The sequence below is a fragment of the Paramormyrops kingsleyae genome, chromosome 9, assembly GCF_048594095.1.
Source record: "Paramormyrops kingsleyae isolate MSU_618 chromosome 9, PKINGS_0.4, whole genome shotgun sequence".
Classification (NCBI taxonomy): domain Eukaryota; kingdom Metazoa; phylum Chordata; class Actinopteri; order Osteoglossiformes; family Mormyridae; genus Paramormyrops; species Paramormyrops kingsleyae.
In genome coordinates, this window is record NC_132805.1 from 29,388,799 (window position 1) to 29,415,003 (window position 26,205).

The following is a 26,205-nucleotide window of genomic DNA, read 5'->3' on the forward strand; positions in this document are numbered from 1 at the left end:
AATACTACGGAAAACAGGCTCAAATTGCTAGTGAAGAGGAGATGTTTCTGTCGCGAAAAAGACAGGCACAGCACAGCAGAAATCTGGGCCATCTGTAAATAAAAGTGCAAAAATATAATGCTAAATAGATTTATGTTCTCAGTTTAAAAGTTGACTGCTGTTGTGCCACCTTATCTGGATATAACCAGAAAAAAATAAATAAAACTCCTGAGTATGAATATGTTAATAGCATTCATGTTTGTTTGACATACATGATACATACTGGATGAACATACACGCGCATGTATATATTTTCCTTTACCTAATCCACAAACACACACATACACACACAGTATGTTTGCATACTCTATAAATTCAAAACAGATACATAAAAGGGTGCAATGAGACATATGAAAAATCCTTGCTTAGCTACAGAAGATAATATACTGAACTCATTCCACCACTCGCAACCAGTACGAATTGAACTATGAATACAATAAAAAAGGGGGAAAAATCCATAACCTGGAGAATAAGGAGCAGCTGAAAATGGAAAATGTTATACTCCAAAATTCTACCAATTTAAAAAAAAATAAAACAAGTAAGGAAACAAACGGCACGTCGCCTGTGCGGAGCGGGTCACGCTACACGTTCTTCCCTTAATTGCCGACTGCTAAAGCACTTGATGCTGTTTTATCTGATTTAAAGGAAAAGATGTCTGGGGCCCGTTTCACCACCATGCAGTAATTATAACGCACAGAGCCGCATCCTCAGCCTAGAATCCAGAGAAGCATATGCTGCAATTTCACAGCCCAAGAAAACTTAAAAACCACTGAGATTTCTCTATGTCTCAATAATGCTCCAAGGGGTACGTCGTGACGCCTGTTTTCTTCTCTGTCCATCTTGCAGGCGTGTGTGCGATGGTGACACAAAAGCAGATCTGCTCAGAAGGTCTCTAACAGTCGTGCAGGTGTTAACGGGTTAGCAGCCGGGACTCACCTCGAATTCGAACTTTGAGCTGCCAAAATTAGTCCGTTGCTTCTGCCAGAAGTTGTCGGGCTTGATGATGAGAGCGACGTGGATGCAGCTGGGGAAGGACTCCTGCAGGATCTTCAGCAGCGGCTTGATGGAGTCCCACTTGGACCCCCGCATGTCCACGATGACGGTGAAGCCATGTCTGCTAACCTCCTCGCTGGGATAAACCGCGGGGAAAACAAGCAGCAGCTGTTTAACCTGTATGCTTCACGCAAACTTACCCGTGGCATAGGGAGAGATCTGAGCTAGTCCTCTAAACGGGAACACAGAGAGAGAGAAAGCGAATGAGGACCAGCTCCCTCGAGCTGCCCTGATTCAATGCGGGGCATCGTCTGCTTTCGATCTTGCCAACATCTGCCTTGCTCACGATACGAGGCCCTACGTTCCCGAGCCCCACCTCCTGCTCCTCCCCATCTCTTATAACTGCTCCCTGCGCCTTTAATCAGCAACCTCCCTCGTCCAAATTACCCCGGGGCAGAAACCCCTCTGGTCTGCCTCCAACCAAATCTGAACGCAGTACTTGACTCCCGAAAAAGAGCTCCGCACATCGGCAAATTCCTTGAGGGGCGAACGTACCGGCCCTGTCTCCCTACTGCAGAGGAAGGAAGAAGGGAATGAAGGAAGAAAGGACTTTTCACAGCACTGGAAGCTGCTGCAAGTTTTCTTCATCCAGAACCGACAGCCCCTGCCCCCACCCCTACCCGCAACAGAAGAGCTAGAGGACCCCAGAGAGGAGGATAACCTACATTCTGGACGGCACAGGGCTGCTACTTTTTAATGAGCTTTGGAGAGGCAGAGGGACCGACACTGCACCTGCAATGCAGGCGCTGGTCTATGCTCCATGTAAATCATGTCTCAGGGGATACCGCGACGTTCGGCCAATATGATGACCATCGATCATGAAGTTACAGTCTCCTTCGTAGCTGAACACATTGGCTTCAAGTGTGCCTTGAGATGTTTCCCTGAATACGAAGCCTAGATTGACACAGAGTCTTTGTTTTGGTCAGGCGTAAAAAACCAACTTCGTACCTGGGAATTCCAGCGAGGTACGCTATGAGGCTCCGCAGGTCGTCTTGTCGTATTCTGTCGTGGTTGCTTCTTGCTGGAAACGTTAGAACGGGACCCCCACGCCTGTCTCTGCCCCCTGGAAGAAATAAGTCGATCAAAATATCACTGCTGTTATCTGGAATAAGCCAGCCAATAACCAGGTAGCTAAACACGCATCTTTCAAACTCAAGTAAGACCTACTCAAGCTAATCGTACATCGCAGAAACATAATTTGGCTTTACTCCCAGTGACAAAAATATTTCGGTCTCAAGCTACAATGTGCTAAAGCGAACAGTTGTCTTTAATAATGATTCTTAATTTATTTTCTAGGTTGTCGTTGGGGTAATATATTCAAACAAGACTGTAGAAGACTGATGGAAACATTATAATTCATTCAGTCTTTAGTGTGTCTCCAGAAACATCTGCCTGAGCCAAGACATCTCTGAATAATCTGACATTAAACAGGCTGTAATGTGGGCTGATGACTTTGTGCTGGATAATACTCAGAAAGGTTAATATATGTAGCGGCCCCTAACTTCCGCGAGACATCCGCAGACACACTGTACGAGGACATGGCAAGTCCCCTGGGGACACACTGCATGATGACATGGCGAGTCACCTGGGGACATACTGCATGATGACATGGCGAGTCACCTGGGGACACACTGTATGAGGACATGGCGAGTCCCCTGGGGACACACTGCATGAGGACATGGCGAGTCCCCTGGGGACACACTGTATGAGGACATGGTGAGTCCCCTGGGGACACACTGCATGATGACATGGCGAGTCACCTGGGGACACACTGTATGAGGACATGGTGAGTCCCCTGGGGACACACTGTATGAGGACATGGCGAGTCCCCTGGGGACACACTGTATGAGGACATGGTGAGTCCCCTGGGGACACACTGCATGATGACATGGCGAGTCACCTGGGGACACACTGTATGAGGACATGGCGAGTCATCTGGGGACACACTGTATGAGGACATGGTGAGTCCCCTGGGGATACACTGTATGATGACATGGCGAGTCCCCTGGGGACACACTGTATGAGGGCATGGTGAGTCCCCTGGGGACACACTGTATGAGGACATGGTGAGTCCCCTGGGGACACACTGCATGATGACATGGCGAGTCACCTGGGGACACACTGTATGAGGACATGGTGAGTCCCCTGGGGATACACTGTATGATGACATGGCGAGTCCCCTGGGGACACACTGCATGATGACATGGCGAGTCCCCTGGGGACACACTGTATGATGACATGGAGAGTCACCTGGGGATACACTGTATGAGGACATGGTGAGTCCCCTGGGGATACACTGTATGATGACATGGCGAGTCCCCTGGGGACACACTGCATGATGACATGGTGAGTCCCCTGGGGACACACTGCATGGTGAGTCCCCTGGGGATACACTGTATGATGACATGGCGAGTCCCCTGGGGACACACTGCATAATGCTATTAGCTAAGTTCTCCCCAAACGAGCTTGATGGGCCGAATGGCCTCTCGTTTGTAAATTTCTTATGTTCTTATGTTCTTATGCATGATGACATGGTGAGTCACCTGGGGACACACTGTATGAGGATATGTTGAGTCCCCTGGGGATACATTGTATGAGGACATGGCAAGTCCTCTCGGGACACACTGCATGATGACATGGCGAGTCCCCTGGGGACACACTGTATGACTACATGGCGAGTCCTCTGGGGACACACTGTATAATGACTTGGCGAGTCCTCTGGGGACACACTGTATAATGACTTGGCGAGTCCTCTGGGGACACACTGTATGATGACATGGCAAGTCCCCTGGGGGCACACTGTATAATGACTTGGCGAGTCCTCTGGGGACACACTGTATGACAACATGGCGAGTCCTCTGGAGGCACACTGTATGATGACATGGCAAGTCCCCTGGGGACACACTGTATAATGACTTGGCGAGTCCTCTGGGGACACACTGTATGACAACATGGCGAGTCGCCAGGGGACACACTGTATGACAACATGGCGAGTCCCCTGGAGGCACACTGTATGATGACATGGTGAGTCACACGGAAGTTGCTCTCCACCTTTGCTTTGGCAGGATTCCAAGTGCCTCCTGGTTTAGTCAAACTCCGGACAGAATCATCACGGGAACAGAAATTACTGTTTGTTAAATTCAATCCATTTTGTAGAGTGTACACAATGTGGAGCAAGGTCAGCCCACAACGGAAGCTTCATTCCGGTAATTTAATACCACAGTGACAGCAGAACTGTTGAATACATGCCATATGAAGTATTTCTCATAAGAGCCTATAATGAGAATATAATATAGTAAGTAAAAAGTTAAGAACCCATAACCTGCACCTAGTATTGTATACCCCAAAAATGCTCCATTTAATTATACACATATGTGTATTAAATTATACAATATATGCTAATAATCCTGCTCTACCCACATAGGTGAGAATATGGGCCAATATGGAACCTTTGTCTTTGGATATTGGCAGTGCTTTTTATCAGAAAGAAATCAGATCTGCCAACCGAAACGGCAGCTGTGTTAGCACAGAAACTGGCAGCTTGCGGAAAGGGAACGTGAAGCGTCTGCAGCTTCCTGTATTCCACGGTCTAATGTGCGGGCACCTCGGGGACGAAGTCACATACCTGACAGGAACGCCACCTTCTCCTTCAGGACCGGCAGCACCTCCACCGCTTTCATATCTTCATTTTTGCGAAACCCTAAAGGGGGGGGGGGGGGGGAGAGAAAAACAAAGTTAAAAGATCAAGTTCCAGTGAAGTACTTCAGGATAAATGAATTATCTCTGCGGAATATATGATTGTTATCTAGCTTATCGCGTTTTAGTTTGTCTGTGACTAACAAGACCAAAATGTCAAAACAGAACACGAGCAAAACCACGGAGCGGAACGTAACGGCACTGATCTAGAAAATTTCAACAGAGCCGTGCAGTTGAGGAGGAGCTGAGCTCTAATGTTGATCAACAAAGTGCGCAAACACAGAAGCCCTTGGATATGGATTCCCAGGCAGGCCTGATGGATTTACAGATATATCTCGAGAGAGAGAGGAAAAGAACAACAAGCACACAGAGAAATATAAAAAGTCAGGGCAGAGACAATGGCAGCCAAACACTGGTAATTTCATCTTGTCTCACCACTTGAGGGGTCTCAAACTCAAATAACCAAGGGGCTACTGGCTTGAAGGTCTTCTCCCAAGCCAGCAGTGGTCTCGGCAGTGTCACTTACCGAGCCGGCCTGCCGGTGCCAGTTACTGTAGTGGAATATCGGGATTACGTAATTTTCTCTTTTGCTTTTAAACAAAAGATTAATCAGTGAGGCATATTTAGTGATGACTTAATAACATGTAACAGGCTGTATAAAACTGTCTCGGGGAGTGAAAGTGACCAGAAAGCTGGTACTCTGAGATTTCTTCATTAAGACCAAGATCTGAAAGAGTCATGGACACAATCAGCAAACTGGCGAAGAACAACCAGGGAAAGTAAACACGTATAAATGATCACAGTCTCCTAGTTTGAAAAAGACGCTGCCTGATTTTATTTACATTTAGAGAGTCTGCTTAACTCTACAAACAAGGGGTCTGAGCTTCCATGACAAACGGAGATTAGAAAAGCACTGAGGCACAGATCTCCTTCCACCCGCCCCCTCCAAGTCGTGATGATCTCACGGCAGGCCAGGCGGCAGGAATCTCGTGACTGGGGCCCGAGTTCGCGAGCTTAAGCTGCTCATGACTCGCTCTGCCTCCAGATCCCCATCATTCACTTTAGGTGTTTTAGTGTTTAAGCTAGCAGCCGGAATATAGTGAAATTAGACGTCACATCTCTTGGTGCTGCTTCACGGAAAACAAGACGTATCTGTCCTGTGGCTGGCGTGAGTACACATGAGTAAACGCTCTACTTTGCTAATGTTTAGTTATTTAATCAATTTAGCAAAGTATATTTACTGACAGAACAAGCAAGCAGTTCTACAAAATGAATCTCAAACCATTAAGGTTGTTAAAATAATGTACTTGAGAAATATTCTGTGTGACATACTATTAGTATCGTTGAGTTTCCTGCAGTTTCAAGCTAAAGTGAATTGGCAGGATTGTATCAAGTCAGAAATAAGCTTTGGAAGAATATCAGCAAAATGTTTAAAATTAGCGATAACATTTTGGTGTTCACTTCAGCACGGGCACATCTACCATCTGGTTGTGGACGTCGAACCCAGGTTACGTCAGAGTGAGTTTCTATTTCTGATATTCATTCAAACCTGGGGTCTGTTTATGGAAGCTGCCGCGATACGCGTCGTGTGCATATTTACGGCCTTGCGGATAAGCTGCTAATCTCCTCAGCTCCTGTGGTGGCGAGGAGAGGTGAGGGTTTGTTTTAGCATTTCTCCACCCAGGGGGAACCAGTTCCAAAGGCATTTGGACAATATTTCGGCTGGATGATGACATGCTGATCAGATGGGAAATCACTGATGGGATTTTACAGAAAACGAGGAAAAAATTTAGTCAGAGTTAACGACCAGTGCAAAGCCTTATGAGTATGAGGATAAACTGAACCAGTGTGTTCCTCAGACTTTCCTTAATGATGGTGTGATGAAGATCAACATATTTTCTGTGACCATCTAGCCACTCAACAGGTGACGATAACATGGAGAAGAGAGCTGCACTATGAAGTCAGCAGTTATGAGGCCTGGCGACCTGTCAGAGGACATCACACTATTCCGGGGATTCGTCAAGTGATGTTTGCCTTTAGAAAAAATGGATCAGGCAGACTGCGGAGAAAGAGACAGGAGGAAAGAGAAGCTACCAGAATTACAGTGAAAGCATACTTCTCGTTTGTGGAAGGGTGAGCTGACAAGCTATGCCTGGACTCTCCCATTGGGCAGATCCTGTGAAGGTTCTGGAATTGCACAGTAACGTTATAAGGACAATGGATCCCAGCTGCCATGATGATGATCTGCTGTACCCCTCAGTCTCTCCAAGCCCTGAGGTCTCCTACCCTGCGATGACATATAGAGCGCCTCCTTGTGGACACCTCCACTGGGACACTTCTCAGGAGGACATTTATCTGGGTCATATTCATTCAACCTCAAAAGACATGAGGTGCTCGTCCGGTGTGGACAGGAAGGCTGGACACCAATGGAGAAAGGGTCAGAATCGATCCCCCCGCTCTGCTGCGGGGCACACCAACACCAACCGCCCCCCCCCCCCACCATGCTGGCTGAAGCAGCCTGCCATTGCTACTAAGCTGGGACTTCAGATTCACCATCTGTGTGGAGAATCGTCACGCTGTAAGATCTTCAAAAGTAGGTCGAACAACAGGTTAGTCATTTTCTACACACCCACTGCACCAAATAGCAGAGCTGGAAGGAGAGTCAAATCCAGCACTATGCTTTATTATTCTTTGCTTTAGGAGCTACAGGGCAAACTGGGGCTACACTATCTTAAAAATACTCATAATCTAGCTCATTACGAGTAATTCAGTGCTACAGAGTGGAAAAGGTTAAGCTAATGTTACAGCATGTTCAAGAACTTAAAGGAACAAGAGGAATATGCTTACCTCCAGTTTTATTCTAAATAAAATTACTACCCCCACTATGGAAATTGAGAAATTTCGTATAACTCTGCTTGGTGCTACATACACATCATTTCAACAACGATACGAGCAGCTTCTAAACACCAGACATGGCAGATATGCAGAATAAGGCCACCTTCATCTCAGCATCTATAATGACAATACTGGGAACAGGTACATGAAAAAGCACCATGTGGATGTTTTGTCGCCTTGTGATAGATCATGTGCAGTCGCCGTGAAGCAAGAAGCAATTCCCATCTATAAAGGGTCTCAAACAGCCTATCCCAGGCAGCGAGGCTGGGGTCTACACAAGCCATGTGACACAACCCACACACACAGAGTGGAAATGGGATTCGAACTCACAATCCTAGCGGTGTAAGGTAACAGTGATGTCCACTGAGGCCAGCATGCCTCCTCAACAAACAGTAAGACACCGGTACAAAGAGGGACCCAAGCTCACACAAACATGAAACAAAAACATATATTGAGGTAGTATGAAAGAGCCATCATCCAGAACCTTCTACAGTGTAATGACCCACTGAAGTGAGACACCAGGGGACAGGGGTGGTGCTGAGATGCCCAGAACCCAAAAAGACCAATGCAAATGGACTCCTGAATGTGGAACGGTGTTACAGGAGCATGGCTAAGGGGATTACCAAGACACAGCAAGGCATGACCCCGAACTGAGAAGTAAAGTTTTCTCTTCTGGTACCAAGAAGCTGCCTTGCCAGACAATATGTGGGGGGGGGGACTCAGTGGGTTAGGTTGCCCTCAACCCCCCCATTTCCTCCAGGCACTGTCTGACCCTGCTTTCTCAAAAAATGTGTGTCGCTTCAGATAAAAGTATCTGCTACAGAAATTATTCTAAATGTAAAAACAATGTGCCGATCCTTATTAGACTTCCTGACCCAATAATGGGAGCCATTTAAACAAATACACTGCAAATACACAAAGATATCAAATGGACATCAGACATGCGGCCACATCAAACAGAAAGACACAATGTAAATAGACATTATCTGATTCTCACAGTGCGTCTCTCCTCAGCTAGAAAACTGGCTCTGACGCTTAGCTGAAAAGAACGACCAGCTTTTAAATCAGGTTTTAATGCGACGATGGTGGTTCTCCCTTAAACGTCAGTTTTCTACATTATAAGCTGGATTTTAAATCAGAGATTCTATAAAACTAGACCCATAACAGAAGTGGCTCGCATGCATATTTAAAGGCAAGCTAAAACCAGCCCAGATTTTTACATATTCTCTTTTATGTCCAAGTAATTCAACATCTGACAAATGTGAAATCAATGAAGAAAGAATGAGAGGGGCTAGGTCCACAAGTATGTCATAAAACCACAGGAAGAAGCATTTAATGATTAGTGAGAGATTAACAATATAAGAATATACCATCACTGTTGCAGTATCTATACCATGGATTTTGACATCCTTGCAGCAGACAGAATATTTCAAACAATGATTAACTTGAACAAAAGCCTTCATTTTGATGCTCTAACAAATGTCACGCGTGTTTTCCTTTCCTTCTTTTCTTAACCCCCAACTCCCTTCCTTTGGATTTGCTGAAATTATAGGGTAAAAACAAAAAGAATAAGGAAAAACAGATCTGAAGCACAAACAAAGGCTTGAGGCCTACTCACTGCGGTTACCCAGAATCCCATTCTCAAAGGGAAGGCTGTAAATGTGGTCATTTACAGAGACAGGAGCTGTTGGTTTAGCGTCCCTGACCTCACCGTGATCTCCGGCACCATGCCGGACTGGGTCAATCCCTCCTCTGGTTTAACGACACCCACACAAAAGGGAGAGATGACGGCGACTTTAACCTCGACCCCATAATCTATGAGCCCATAAACTCCCGTTTCAATGTTGTGGTGACGTCCCAGAAAAGGGGATCTGGGCAAAGACATAAAAATAACAAAAGGGCATAAACAGCAACATCCATTCATCTTCCAATCTCTGACTCAGTTGAGGGTCTTTGGCGGTTGGGGGCTATAAGTGGAGAGCATCCGCCACCTCCCCCCACTGCAACAAGCTTTACAAGAACAAAGATCAAAATCAAACCAGAATTCAAGGTAGCTATGGCGGGATTAAGAGGCAGTGGGTGTCTACCTGCTGAGCGCAAAAGATGATGTTGTCACTCCCTTTGTTTTTCCTGTCTGTTTGAAGCTCCCTCCCCCCCTCTGGCAGAAACCCTTCAGGAGAAACAAAACCAGGGAAAAGCACACTGAAGCTGGCCATTCCCCCCCCATTCCCTTCACCTCGGCCGCAGCTCTCGGGATGCAAACGCGCTCTGTGGCCAGACGAGGTGCGGATGCTGTGCTCTGCCCTGCCCCCCCCCCCGGCAGCCGACCCCCTCACCCCGTTTCCGCCCCCACACTCTCGCGGCCAGCGCTCCCGCGTTACATGGGGTTTTTTTTTTTCCCTCTTTTTCTTTGATTGGGTCTGAATATAGAAGCTTCTCCAGAGGAAAGCTGTGCTATTTTCTGGGTTTTTCACAAGCCTATATATGTATCGCGGGGCAGGAATGAGGACAGATCCCGGTCGGGTCCCAGAGCAGGGCGCCCTGTTGCTATTTTCGTCTGGTCCTGTCTGCACACTTCAAATCAAGATGAGAGACAGCAACGGGACCGGACCACAGCTAACCTACCCAGACCATCACCTATTTGAAGACTACATGTAGCCAAATAGCTTCTAAAATGCAGATCACATGTAACATTGTGATTTCTCCACGTCAAAGAGACCTTTGCGAATCTAAGAAAACGGACGTGGCCTAACTTCCTGTCAGTGTCTTAATTGCAATAAATCACAATTTAACCTAATGCGAGGCACAGGATTCGAGGACCACGCTCTCGTTCTTTTCTTCTGATGAAAGAAACACTAGAGCACAGGATGGTCATAAATTAAGTAGTGCTATTAGCAGGGAGGCCTTTCTTGTCGCCAGTCTTGTTTGTTTGGATATCCGATACTGACGCTATGCACCGCCACTATTACATGTCCTGCTGACTCGAATGAATCACATGACTGCCGACTTCACATGACTTCACTGCAGGATGCCAGGATGCATACTCCAAGCCCCGCCGACATCTGAGACAGGTTGAATGACTTCACACGTGCCTGGAAAGATTTTTCTGGAAGAGTATGCTACCGGGAGCTGAAAACAAACTTTACTGTGTGGACCAGACAGCATGAACACGGATGGCGACATGGATGGGTCATTTATGATGGATATGACGATGGACAAACGACGATGGACACAGGACTGTGATGATGATGGACACGACGATTGTCATTTTTTGAAGAAAAAGCCCTGTATTTAAGGCCCTGCCCCGGTTCTCACTCATATTTCAGTTGATTTCCACGTGGAAGAAGGCCAGTTGTGCACCAGGCACTTTAAAGTCTGTGCCCCGCCCCCTTTCTGTTTTTATGATCGTTGCTGGCATTTCTAATGTTTACTTTCAGTTCCCCCTTGATAACCCTATACCAGCAGAGCTCGACACGGATGCCTCATGAGCCTCGTTTAAAGTCTTGTGCACAAACAACCCCCCCCCGCAGCCCCCCGCCGCCGCAGCCCCCGCACACAGACAGGCTGTCTTGTTAGCATTACGGGAGGTCAGGTGAAAGGCAGCACCCTGAGTCACGTGGGCTGGCTCGCCTCAGATACGGCCAGCATCCATGCTGGACGGGTGCTGTTTCCGTCGAAGCTCTCCGTGCTGGAGCGAGCAGGCTGTAAACAGAGCCATTTGCATATATTACAGACATAATCAGGACCCTGCAGGTGGAAGATGAACCACGCAATCCCACAATATCGAAATGCTCATATTTTGTTTGGAAAAGAAAAAAAAAGAGGGAGCGATGGATGTGCGAAAATCACGTCGACATTTTACCATGATGCTCTTCTGGCATCTAAAACGTTGCTTAAAGACAACTGTCGAATTTTAACGTTAAAAAAAACGAAACTGAAATATTAGGCGTAGGCTTTGATGAGAGAAAGTCACCCGGCAGCTGCCATTTGCGGAGCGTTTGATGAACACTGACGATCTGCTGTTAAAAGAATAATGTCAGACAGGTCTTTACTACTTTTAAATTCTGACCTGCCATTCACCACAGCAAAATAGCCAGAGATAAGCCGCCATCTGCCTGCTTGCAGACGCTGGTCATGTAAACCAGTTTTCCAATCCGGTCCTTGGGGACCCACAGTCGGTCCGTTTTTCTGTTCCCTCCAAGCTCCCTGCTACACACTCTTGGGAGCTGCGAGTGAGCAAAAATGTGGACTGTCTGTGGTTCCTCCAGGACCGGATTGGGAAACACTGATCTAAACAACAGTGATGGCCTCCTTTACACAATTTCATTCAGGATTAATATTAGTATCTATCTGCCTTTCAGGAGCAAAAGTATCACACAGAGATGCCAGAGTCATAATATCAATGGAGGGGCGGCAGGAAAAGGGGGCCTTTGTTATGCACTGTAAGCCCAAAGTAGCCACTGCAAAAACACACAGGCGTTTGGTGGAGCAGCGCAAGTCCGTCTTAAAAGGCACGAAACACGCAGTCAGCTCAGAGCACACTGTCGATCACGGTACCTGGCAACCGGATCTGCTCCGTCCCCAGCAGCGCAAACCGCCACCCGCTGTCCATGACCGACATCGCTCTCGCATGTCGGGGTCCTCGGTATGACGGGAGCCAAAGCAGATCTCGGCGCCCGTCCCTCGAGGGGACAGAACGATTAGAGACTCTCTCGCCTTAATGGAGTCCTATGATAATCTGGGTTCTGCTTTCACCTTGACACTCGAAATCCAGCTGGAACTAAAGACCCTTGTGCCTCTCTCTCCCCCGAAGACATTCTCTAAAAAGCCAGGAGATTCAGACGCCTCCTTTGAGCAACTCGAGTCTTGATCTAACCCCGTAACTCTGTCCCCCCACCCGCAGATGCATGGACCCGGGTGGCAGGCAAACAGTCGCTCTTTGTGGGTTAAAGGGGGCCTTTTTTTTGCAAAGTGCTCTGCAATCCCCTTTTCGGATCTGGGCCCCCAACACCCTGGCCAGCGACTGCGGCTTTTCAACACACATGCAAAGAGACTGCCAGCTATCACCTAGGAGAGCAGTATCCTCCGAAACCCTGGGGTGGGACACCTTGGAAGACTGAGACAAATAACTCAACTGGAACAAACAGCTTGCCCATATAAGTCAGGCAGGCCGTCACTGAATCAAATGAGTGCCCCCCCCCCCCCTGCATTTGTGACCAACCTTTCTCAAGGAATTCATAGCTGTCCATCAAAAGCCCTGGCTCTTCTTGAAAAAACCCCAAAAGACAGCGGCACAACAAAGAGATGGCGGCCATCATCACCCAAGACAAGCTCTTAATTCCAGCGATGACAGTCCCCCCCCCCAGAAAATCCCCTTTAGTAGAAAGGAGAACATTATTCACTTATTAAACCATTTTAAGTTCTATGCCCGAGGTCATTCATGATGCGAAACTATTCTGATGAGAAGCAAAATAAGGAGCCGCTGATGCAGAAGAGAGGCTGATATCCCCCCCCCCCCCCCGCGGTTTGGGATGGGCCAGGGTGGGTTCTGGGCAGGGGGATGCACTGGGGGACAGCTGTGAGGAGCCCCCAGCAGCTGCCGTGCCCCCGGGCCACTCCTCTCTAGCTTCCACACATTAGTAACGTGTCGGGTGGGGAATCCTTTTTCTTACTCATTTACTCACTGGGGTATTTTACCGGGAGTAGCTAGACGAAACGCCTGGCTCAGGAGCAACCTGAAGCATGACATAAGACAACAGACTCAACAAAAGATCCCGCATCTCAGCGTTAAGGCTTAGCGTGAATTACATGGGCCCCGTCCACGTCGGATTTTATCGCATGGATTTCAAAATATCGGTATAGTGAATGAACATGATTTGGTAACTTTAGGAACAAACGTAGAATACCAAATGTGTATGAATGTGATTGTCCTTCTCCTGTTATTATTATTATTAAATACTTATTATTATTATTATTAATAATAATAACAGAAGGACAATCACATAATCATCATTATTATCATTATTATTATTATTATTATTATCATTATTATTATTATTAGGCACCATCTAGTTGGAGTGGCTTTAGGTGACTATTTGGACGGCGTTTCTCCAGAACATCCTCTGTTTTGTTCAAGATTTTGTGTTCCCAACAGCACGTTCACTGGTCGACACTCAATAAGCAGGTCTCCAGAGAAAACAAAATTACAGGTCATTGGCCCGTGTATAAAAATATTTAGGAGCCAATTGAAATTTTTGGGTGCCAAATCTCCTTCCCATGTCAAACATATATATTACATTACTCACTGTCTGCTCTGTCTATCATTGTCAGCGATGTCTTCTGTATTGTCTTACATTACGTGATAACAAGAATGCATAACACATAGAAATATGATACGTTTGTACAAGTTGTTGTTTTTTGAAATAGCGTATTCCTCAGCTTCAGAGTCGGTGTCACCAACCATCACAATGTCAGTGTCACTTAACAGCCAGTGTAGTTTGCTCTATGATTTTTTGCTTTCTAACAGCCAGTGCTTCACACTGGGATCTGGATTGAATTGCTCGTGTGAGGGGCCCTTGGTACTCGGACTAGGGAGAATTTATGATTCACAAAATCCCAAGATCGACAGAGTTCATTTATGCCTTTTCCGCATGACTTTGAAAATATTTTTGCTAAACTTTACTTTACAACCTTTTCTGGTTTATTGTTTTACATGGCACTGCACATTACCTGATAACCACAGTACACTATTTTATTTGTCAGTTATTAAAAAAAAATATATTGCTTATCATTGTAATTTGACATTTCCCAAAGGATTGTTCTAAAAAAAAGACCTTTTAGCAAAACTGAAATAAATCAAAACTGAACTGAATTGAAACTGAATTAAATAAAATTAAAACTGATTTGGCATTTGTGAATAGAAAAATCAAGCTGAATTGTGAAGTCAGGGCTGATTCCCAGCCCTACTCTGTACTGATTCTCACAGAAGACTCAGTTATCCGTGCTTTGCTATTGTCATCGTCACCTGGCAGTGGCTGCATAGTGCTGAGTCCAACAGGGGTGACTGTACCAGAGAACTGCTGAGGATGCAGGGTTTGGATGCACAAGAGGAGAGAAAAACTATGATATTTTTCTTTTGGCCATTCCAGTCAGTGCCAGTGTATTGGGCACTTGGATGAGTTTCACAAGCTGTTTCAACAGTTTAAATATAAAAACACACAATGTCTAATTCAATGCTGTTAATACAATTACTGAAATGATAATTCTTGATGAAAAAAAAAACACTAAACATACAAAACTAAAACAAATGCCTGAAATGAATTAACGGTTTTGTTAATTTTTCGCAATTTCCTTAGCTAGCTAACCCACAGCGATTCCGTATTTGTTCTCAGTTCATTCACATGATTGTCGCAGAACAGGCAGACATAGGAGACGCCTTTGCGATATTTTTTTTTTTCTTCGCTTGCGTGGGACATGGAAAACCTAATCGGAAAAAATAAAATATTCAGGCGCAACGGAGACCATTTTAGGCGCCGTCTGGAGCTCTGATAAGACAATGCAATAAGGATCAATGTCTACAGGAATAGCTGCAATGACTCTGAGCAAAACAGCAACAGTCAAAGCAGGACAACAAAGGCTTCGTCACATGAAATTTCCAGAGTGACAAATTAAAAAAAAAAAAATCAGCAAATTAACTCTGGCAAATGTAAATAAAATGAGGCAGCAAAGACTTCTGTACCGAAGTATCATACTGTGGTAAATGACACTATGCCATGTAAGGAACAGGGAAATCAAACTGTCAGCTGAAAGAAACCAACCAAAAACTCTCACAGCTTTGGAATAAACTTCAGGAGAACTAAAAATCACCAGGAAGCTCTTCATCTGCTGCTCTCAGCCACAGGCTGCTTTCATCTACAGGCTGAAGTATGCCGGCAGAAAGACACCTGTTCCTGTAAACGTGGAGAAGATGATCACAGCGCATTTCTACAGGCTGCAGAGAGTGAGATACACTACGGGGGCATGATAAAGGAGAGCAACAATGCTGAAATGGGCGGGAGGGGGCTTTACTAGGGTGCTCACCTGAGAGATTTACGAGCGTGTGCATTTGGGGACGCATGATGTCATACATGTGCATGCGTGTGAGTGAGAGGGGCAACTGGCGAGCCGGACCGGGGCATTTGTCATGGTTAGGGCAGATGGGCAGGATGTGAGAGGGCTGTGGGGGGGTGGCTGAAGTTCCCTTCATGCCAGCCTCCCACCCCCAAAAATCTCTACACAAAAAAAAACACTCAGACTGACTGATACACTGATTATGAGTGATAATGAAACATCACAGGAGAAATCAGCGATTTCACTGATCCATTTTAACTCAACGAATGGTTTGCATTGCTGTTCTCGATGAAATTTGCCATGTGAATTACACATACCTCGCAGAGTTCAGAATTCATTCTTTTTTTTAAAAAAATCCCTTTTTCTAAACCCCGGGTAAGGGAAAAAAAAAAAAGAAGCTATTACTTGTATCTTTTAGGAATGCTTGGAAAGCAGTTTGTTTTTTCAAGGTTAAATTTCATCTTGCAAACTGCACTTTCACTACTTTTGGCTGTGGAAGAAGCAAAGAGGCTTGGAGTAACAAACATTTTTTTATAATGAAATGCATATTACACACACACACACATACACACAGACACACGGTCCCTTCCATGAGATAAGCACCCCAAAAGTAACAAAGTCAAAAATTGCTGTTTTGAACCTCAGTAAAGGCTTGTGTTCGTAGGGGGGGGGGGGGGGGGGGTATTTTACCCACTTAATTGGGAGATGAAATGGCTCATTTAATTCGCTTATTTAGCAAAAAAAAATAGCCTAATGTATGCCTGAAGTGCACGTGAAGTATAGCCTAAAGTGTTCTGGGGGACTTTTCAGAGAATTTCTCCTTCATCTTGCAAGATGAAGTCTACCTGAACTTGATAAAATGGACGATAGAAGGGGCTTACATACATATTTAAAAGTAAATTGATTTTGGGCACTGCACACTGCATATTAGTGAGGCTGGGAGACAATCAGAAGAAAGTACAGTGTAATGAAACTATCATGGGGTGTAGAAAAGTGCCTATGCACACGACGACGACGACGACAACCATTATTTAGGCGTCTGCTGCCTTTCATGTACAGTCAGTATACATCTGATGTGGTTTTCGATGCGGGTTTGAATGGTTTAAAAATATAACATCATATCAGTCTTTATATTAAAAAAAGTTACAAGCTTCTTAAACGTTTCTGCATTTCCCTAACTAACCCTGACGTCCTGTGGTAGTCCATTATACAGAGCCTTAGTTAGACTTTAGTTAGTTTAGAGTACCATAACGTGCTTTGATAGGTTTATATGGCATTATTTAGGGAAAAAACATAGTACAGCATTGTACATGCACAAATACTGTACTGTACTGTGCATCTACAACGTTTTTTGTAATGTTTTCATAAGCAAAACATTATAACAATTACTGTACTGTTTTTAAATAGAATGTACATTGTACAGGTAATGTTCTGTAATCAACGCATTATATAAAGTATGCCATAGGCGTATGTTAAGTAAATAGGCACTTTTATATAATGATCTTGAATATATGCGGTGGAACCAACCGATCGCATAAGATGCAGGAGCACTGTAATCCTCTGAAATCAGCCCAGCCTGATGACCGGTCAGTGAATTACTAACTGCAGCTAGCAGCAGGGCGGCGATAGAGAGACAGAGAGGGAGTCAAAAGGTGAATGACAGACCGGGATGAATGAAGTGCGTCAGAAGGAAGGGCTGCTGATACTGGTGTATAAGCCGTATATTCCAGCATCTTTGCAGCTACACGGGGAGCCAGCGTGCAGGAAAGCTTCAACGCAACCATTGTATAACAGCGGTATCCAGGGGCAACAGCCTTCACATCCATCTTTATATACATATTTATATGAAGATATCATAATCATGACTGCTGACAAACGCCACATTGCAGCAAGGGCGGGTGAGGGAAATGGGTGTTAATCTCACCCATCTTTGGCTTGGGATCCTGTTGCCGTGGTTACAAGGCTGGGACCTGTAACAACAGAACATGCCAGTACCTGGAAAGCTCTAAACCCAGGAAGGGGGAAACGGGAATAATATTCACTCAGGACCGCACTGGTGCACTGAGGGGTGTCCTAAGGGCAGTCTTCAGACTTCCGGTTAAAGCAGCACGAGTCTGTCTGGGGCAGCATCTCAGATGAACCGCTCGTGTTGTTTTGACAGGAACAAATATTATATTTTTTCTTTGTCAGATGGCCAAGGGGAAAAAAAATCCCTCTGAGGGGTAATTGGCGCCACAGGTAACAATCACTGAGGTCTGCAGACAATACCGTGATACGCTAGAGATAGTAGATATACAACAAATGCTGTATGCAGTACACTAACGTGTAAGTCCTGGAATAGCCCATAATAACTATTATGACTCAGCAAAGACCTCATACAAGCCATGGTTACAATGAACAAAGGCAAACGTGGTTAAACCTAAGTATTTTTTGATTAAGAAAAATCTAGCCGTTACGTGGTGTTTGACTGTGACATTCAATGGAAATCCAAAGGAGTTCAAATACATCCATCCATCCATCCATCCTCTATGCACTTATCCTGATCAGATGACAATTTACGAGCTGAGCTCCCTGGCTAGGTTTAACAATCTGCCACCGGACGTGTTGAAAGAAGCCAAAACATAAAGAGTAACAAAGGTTGACCAGCGTCGTTCTTTCCAAAAAAATAAGAAAAGGAAAGAAAAGCTGAAGTAGGACAGAGCAAAGCTCTCCAAACACCTGCCAGAGAAGACGTGTTAATATGAGAACTTATAAGAATTACGGCTTCCTGTTTACGATCCGTCGGAGCTGGAAGCGTCCCTGCAGACGACACGAGAGGGACGTTCCAATTGTTAGCAGATACGGATCACACAGGCAGGCCTCCAGAAAAGTGGCTGCATCATTCTTACAGCACGACGTGGCCAGCAGGGGGAGCAGTACTTAAGAATCCCAGATGGACCACCGCTGCCATGCCGTGGCCAAAGAACTCCAACGAGGACAAGCATAAATGTTATTGTGAGTGAAAGTGTTGTTAAGCGAAATGATCCACTTGGGGTTGGCTGGGGGGGTTTCCCATTGAGCAAAATGATCCACTTGGGGTTGGCTGGGGGTTTCCCACTGAGCAAAATGTTTAATATAAACCTGTCCAGTATAATATAAAAAAAAAGTCAAGCGTGGAAACATGAAGGAAGAAAAGCATAGAAACTGCAGCACAAAAGCTGTCTTAAGATGGAAAGTTCTGGTGAAATGCAATACAGTATGTTTCTGAGCACTTAAGGTATGGAACCCAAAACCAGAGGGTGATCCATCCCCTCCCCCCAAACAAGCTTGTTGCTACATGCCTTTGAGAAGTTTTATTATGTTTAGCTCTTTATCTTTGAGTATTTACTCAGGTGAAGTATATTTTATTTCATTACTTATGGTTAAGGTGAGGGCTGGGTAATGGTTAGCGTTATCATAGTTTGGGCGTAGGTCCATAGAAATGAATAGGGTCCCCACAATGATGAGCAATATATGAACTCTGTTTGTGTGTGTGTGTGTGTGAGTGTCTGTGTGTGTTTGTGTGTGTGTGTGAGTGTCTGTGTGTGTGTGTGTGTGTGTGTGTGAGTGTGTGTGTGTGGGGGTGGGGGTTTCCCCCACATTCACGTCGGTTCACAGAGCCTCGACCGTCACCCCGTGTCACTTAACCACGATGCACAACCAGCAATTGTGTTCCAAAAAGGTTGGGTTGCGGTTGCTACTAATACTTGAGTGAAACAATCTAGGCAATAAACAAGACTTAATAAGATCCAGTTAAGGCCTCTTCAAATGAAAAGAAAGCATTTGTCTAGCACACTGAATTGGGTTTCCTCTTGCAGAATTATATATCTATATACACACTTTAACAAGATTTTTGTCCTATTAGACTAGACCTTAAGGAATTTGAAATCCTGCATCCAGTCTTAAGAAGCTTGGTGTTCTGTAGTGATCTGCAGGAGAATGTGTGTGTGTGTGTGTGTGTGTCTGTGTCTATACTGTATATACGTTGGTGTTTTGGGAAGAGTGGGGGTTCTTAGGCTTTTGAATGCAAAAAGTATTTTTCCCCAAAATGCACAAACCTACCAGCAAAGGACATGGGAGACTGGTGGGGGATGGTGGGGTCGGGGGGGACAGTGGAGGACATGAGGTGACAGCGGGGGACATGGGGTACAGCTGAATACAAGAGGGGAAGGGTGGGGCATGGCAGGGGACAGCAGGAGACATGGGGGAAGGTAGAGGACAGCATCAATTGGTCAGGCTGACCAATTAGGTGCCCCCCCCCCCACTCCTGCGTCGAATTCCACTCCAGCAGTCCCATAAATTCTGAGGGACGCTCTCACTTTCACACCCCCTCCGCACAGGGAAAATAACATGGGGTGGAGATGTATCTGAGCCCCCCCAGATACTCGAGATGCAGCCCCCCACCCCACCCCGCGTTCCAGGCCCCCAGCCTCCCAGAAGGTTCTCATTATTAAACTATAACCCAGCCACACCGACCTCAGGTCTCCATAACAACCGGCATGCAGAGAGCACCGGGGTGCCAACGCCGCATGAAAAGCAGGCCGTTTCCTGCGACAAACTCGACGCATCTCCTCAGAAGGATCACACATTCAGAGGACTTGTCAGAAGACCATCAACCAGTCGGCCACACATTCTGGAGAACCTTCCAGAAGCAAGAGCACTTAAAAAACCATCTATGAAATGAAACTGCTGAAGGTTGCGCTGTGTTTGCCAAGAAGGCCTTCTAATAATCAAGTAATATTCATGAAATGCACTGGGGCCCGACGTTCCCTCCTTGGGCACAGATTTCAGAATATTAATCTACTTAATGATTAACTGTTCTGGGTGTGTGAATATTTCAAGTGACTGTTATTACCGTCCATCGACATCGAGCACGTGGCGGATACGCGTAAAGGCCAGCACACTATGAACTGGTTCCTTCGTCGAATCACCACTGGGCCGCCAGGGAATAACTTTGCAGCGACACGCTAGAACGCGGACATTCTGCACACCCTCCCCCCCAGGACACTGCGGCTCCCGCCAGGGTCAGAGACACCAGGCGCGAGAACATACTGGATTTCGGGGGGGTGGATTCTGCTACCTGTCACGTGTATAACTGTGTAATGTTTTGGCACCGTAAATTAAAATTAATAAGTAGGTTTTATTTATGAGTACTATACATTCGTGCCCTGCCAGGATGCGATACCAGTCCTCTGCAGGGCAAACCCACCACTAACCGCACATTACAACTGCATACAATCTCCACACTCAGAGGAGGGTAGGGGCTAATATGTCTATAGCTTATCAGGTTGTGAGTCACGCTTCTGGTTTGTTAAAAAAATAAGCGGATTTGGTGGGATTCGGTGGGATTCGGTAATCCCCCTCTCTCCCCCCGGCAAGGCATGTGGGCTAAAGCGGCCAACGCGTCCCAACGAGCAGATGTGCAGACAAAGGTGATCCTCACACCCCAACGCTGGGCTTTTCTCCCCCTCGCACACATATCCTCCGAGCCCCTCTCGTGCCGCGTCCGGTGAGCTCCGCACTCATCTGCGGGCGTTTACCTTCCGAGGCGCTTGACAAGGAGGTAGATAATCATCTAACAACACTGTTCAAACATATTCAGGTAGCCCGCTGCTAACCAGCTTAGCAACTGATGGATGGCCTCACATCAGTGGGATTAGGCTGGTTCCAGGTTAGAGTCGCTCGATATCCCGCACCGGCCACCCCCATTGTGTGGCAACATACAGGACCCGACACCAGAGATGCATGATATTTCGGTTAATATATCTGCATTGGCCGACGTTTGGTAAAAATCAAGACAGACATCGGCATCAGCCGAACGCGTCGGCCTTGGTCGATATTATTGTCTGATATTTAGACTTTAGTCAATACTCAAACATGTCCTGCCCGATATCAGCAGACCCCCCCCCCCCCCCCGCTCCTCCCGACAGACAGACAGACAGACAGACAGTGTTCCTTATCTTTCATTATGATTCTGCACATTACTGAGGCCAATTCACTGTTCATGCAGAGCACAAGGATGCAAAGTACAAACTTAACAAAGATTATATTCCTGTATCAAACATTTTATTATATAGATCAGTTTTTTTAATGTTTTTTTTGTGGAACTGCATCCTAAGCAGTGTTAATCTTATTTTAAATGAAGAAATCTTTAAACCCCTTATCGGAAATATTAAACCAAAATATATCGGTATTAGGAAAAAAATGTCCACATCGGTGTATCACTTGTACACAGATCATACTCTACTCTGTCAGAAGACACCTGGAGGGACTGTCAGTGGGCAGTCAGGCTCGGCCAGGATTCCATGTCTCTCCAAACTATTTGGCATCGTTGGGAAACAGCAGCGAACGTCTGTGAAGATCCCTCACTCCTGCCAGGCCCAGCAGATTTCATGCATCCCTCGCTCAACTTTCACCCAGATGTGAGGCCCCGCAGCAGAAGCGTGGAATAAGAAACCATTCCTCTCCCTCTCCCAGCCAGCAGAAACTCTACCTCCTGCTCCATGATCTCCCTCTGCCGTCCCACGGTTGGAACCGGAGACGCTGCCTGAAAGACCGCTGGCAGCTTCCAGGACCGGCTCCGGAGAAACGGGGGGCTTTAGGGAACGGAGACGCGGGGTCTCCTGACGGTACCTGTGGGTCATCGCTTTTCTTTATCGACGGGGGAAGGATGACGGCCTTCATACTCAAGCCTCTCCTAACTGGACATTTCCAGATCCAATTAACATAACTAATTAACAATAAAGTTGCCAGATACAAATATAAAAAAGGACTGTGTGGACCATGTGTCAAAGCACCGCTTCTCTGTTGGGAACATAGTGCTACGATGAAGTTCAGCAAAACAGACCCGCTCACACCAGTTATCAAAGCACATTGACTCATTTTAACTGCCATTGATAATGGATGGGATATTCTTTTATGTGCCGCCACTTCCCCACACCACTTCCGAGTTAGGATACCCCCCCCCCCCCCGCAGTATAACAGCACGCGTCCATGACGACACGCATCCCTGACGAACATTCTCCACACACCGACATTCCGCTGCACCAACCTGAACCCAAAACTCCCTTGACTTTCATTAAATCTTCAACCAAATCCCCTCCTCCTTCTGTATCTCAAAGTAAATGGACACAACATCTGTGTCTGTCAATATCTAAAAAGACAATATTCCTTCTGATGGGGTCCCTCCAGGTCAAAAGATCACCGATGTGTCCTTTTTTGGTGACAGCAAAATCCCCAACATGTCCCTGCATGAACCATTACATTAGCAGGGAAGATAATATTACTGCAAATATATCTTACCACAAAAATTCAAAAGGATAGCCAGAAGTACCAACTGATTAGTTAAATTAGCCTTATGTCGCTAAGAAAATATCTGTTGTTTGTAATATGACCTAAACAGACCGAAATAATATTTCCCCCCAAAACTTCCCATGTTTGTCATTCCGTAGACGCTAAATGTTACCTTTCAAACAGTTTTATTGAAATGATATCCGACCTGGTGTTTAAAATACGACTTAATGTAGCTCGTATTAAGAATGACCTGCCTGATTCTCTCAGGCAAAAGCGCAAACCGCGTCCTTCTAAATGCAGGTAGCGGCTTTACTTGGCTGCAGAGTCGCTGTTCATCTGTCTGCGTGGCCAGTTGGATCCTCGATGCGGTGCGTTAAATATTACATATTACCCTGCACTCTTCTCCGCATTGACTCAGCAAACAAGGTTTATCCGCACCCCCCCACTGCCTCCATTCTGGGACACATAAGTTTTTACAGCAGCTCTTTCCACTTTCTGCCAGTTTTGGCCATTGAAATTAAACAAGCATCTATTAATAAGTACGCTGGCCTACATTGTGAAGACGCCCCAGACTTGTGCAGATGATACTAATCCATTTCTATTTCTGTAATGGCGGTTGCGATGCTTCCTTAATGCAGCTCTACAGCGCCCCCTAGAACCCTCCCTCAGGCTAGCTCTCTGGCTCCTCATGCTAGAAGAGCTGGGATAGGCCAAACATCGCAGAAGCTGACATCGTTTCATAAAAATACGATAAGCTATGTGACTGTGTTCTGGCTAAAGTAGCTAGTTAGCCACTGAATAATATACTTAAGACAAATCTGCGATACTAAATTGAAGTTAAAGATAGCAATGATTGATATACTCTGATTTTAAATAAATTACACTTTAAAAAGTGTGTAGCCTGCTATACGCACCGTTCCTTTGATACACTGACTAAAATATTAAACATGTCCTTTCCTAAAGGTAATTTAAATATGTAAGCAGCCTAGATCTCAGGATATCTTGCTTTACTATCAACATGAACAGTTAAACCAGGACCACAGCTTAGATATTTTTAAAATGTCCCAGAACATCAATACCACTCAAAACTGGGCAGGAAGAAATGAAAACAAGCCGGGCAGTTAAATAATAACTTCATGCTATCAGGATATCAGTGACTTTCCACATTGTGGATTTAAAGAATGCAAAGAGCCTCATTCGACAGACCATATGTTTTAGCTGGAGAACGACATATCAGCTCCATTACATTCTTTAAAGGAAAATCAATAAAATTCCATCGTGAAGGATCAATGAGGCGAAAAAAATGGAAGAAAGATGCTGGAGACAGGACTAGGAACACTTTCAGAGCAAATGCTGCTGTCTTGCAAGAGTCAAAATAATCTGCGATGCATTTGCCTCTGTTACTGGATTTCATAAGCTGCTCACAACTAGAAAATGATTTTCTGCATGACAGTGATGTCCAAACAAAGAAAACAAGGGAGGGAATTTTTTTTTAAAAACTCCATATTATGAAGGCAGCACCTGATACTCGAGGTTCAATCAAATACAAATACACAAGATTCACATCCACGGTGAACGTGTGCAGAGCAGTTTACAGAAAGTTTTTATTTTGGTTTATAGCTTCAAAGGAGTCATGTGACTGTGATGAGCCACCTGACTGGCTCATTGCAGCTAACCTGTCCTTCATATCCACAGCCAGTTCAATCAACTACCTGAGCTGCAGCACAGGCTGCATCAGTGACTTCATCCCTGTCTGACAGGGGCCATCTTTTTAAAGCTCTGCTTTACCATCCTGACCCACTCTGAGTGCTTTTGATGACTAACGTTTCCCGATGACGCACGCCATAACGTACCCTCCACACGACACACGCTGCTGTCAGTCTGCTATCAGCAGCCAGCTCCGGGCCACAGGGGAGACAGTCATGTGACACCACTGGTAGAATAGTTGAACTATTCAGCCAATCACAGTTTGAAAGACGGTTGTAAAACCTGAAGCAGCTCAAAGTGTCGTGTCTGACATGGATTATCTGGCCAGTCTGCCACAACATAACCAAAAACTGATGGGAAACACAAGTAAACAAACAATAAAGTTCAACTGTTTCAGCTGTAGAAAAAATGCACCGTTGAATTTAAGCTAATTTTCTTGATAACCAAACTATGCAAAATATTTTTGGCTTTTCATGTCAGTCTGTGAGGTCCAGCAAGACAACATCCAACCGTCAAACGTTTGGATGCTGGGTTTAGCTACAAGTAAGGCCTCAGTTCATTGCAAAAAACCACGAAAGAAAGCGACGGGTGATGATGTATGTCAGGGTTCTGTTTGACTCTCACTGGGGTTTGCAAACAGAGGGGCTACAGGGAGCTGCAGGAAAAACACATCTATCTTCCAGGCCCTGATCATGGACAGGGCCGGGGGGGGGGCTGGAGCCTTTCCCACACAGCACAGGGCTGGATGGGATGCCAGGCCATCACAGGGACGCACAGCTAATAATAAATTATAATAACTGGAAGCCTTTGAACTTCTGGGAAGAATACGATGTGACACTGAATGTGACAACACCCCCCCCCCCCCCCCCAGAGGTGTGAGGCGACAGTGCTACCCACTGAACTACAGAATGACCTCGTTTTAAATGGAATGGCTTAATTTCATTACAGCTGTAAATCATTTACTCACGTACATTTATAATATAAACCAGTTCCCTTTGTTATCATCCATCCATCCATCCATCCATCCATACCCGCTTTTCCTATGCAGGGGCCTGGGGGTCTGGAGCCTATCCCGGAAACAATGGCTGCAAGACAGTGAATAACCCAGGACAGCTACACAGCCCTTCGCAATACTGTTATTACTATTCATGTTCATCGGCTGAGTGGTAGTATGGAGCCGTTCGTTACAGAACACAACTTCCTGTCACGTGACCACGGGGATTCTGCCACTTTCTCCGACCCCCCAGTGGGAGGGGGGCACGTCAGCCACTCCCCCCAGCACCTCCCGCCACAGAGCTTGTGCGTCACGCTATATCAAATGCCTCAGTAAACAAAGCGTCCATCACACCGAAGGAAAACGGCGTCCGTCTCGGCTTAAAGCAAAACAAACAGCAG

At 45.7% G+C, this 26,205-nt stretch overlaps 1 protein-coding gene across 9 annotated transcripts in view; it reads right to left on the reverse strand.

Moving 5' to 3' along the window:
- LOC111844420 (triple functional domain protein-like) overlaps positions 1-26,205 on the reverse strand; it is a 99,561-nt gene that overhangs the window by 53,183 nt on the left and 20,173 nt on the right. For 8 of the 9 annotated variants that reach the window (XR_002838388.2, XM_023812898.2, XM_023812892.2 and 5 more), the window contains 3 exons: positions 4,718-4,792; positions 2,041-2,155; positions 976-1,168 (listed from right to left, as the gene is read on the reverse strand). Coding sequence is in view for 8 of the 9 variants with exons in the window: in XM_023812898.2 (XP_023668666.2) it covers positions 976-1,168; positions 2,041-2,155; positions 4,718-4,792 (383 nt within the window). In the remaining variant the exon portion in view is untranslated. Of the gene's footprint in view, positions 1-975; positions 1,169-2,040; positions 2,156-4,717; positions 4,793-12,240; positions 12,651-26,205 lie in introns of those variants that run through there. The other variant, XM_072716749.1, reaches the window with a different exon arrangement.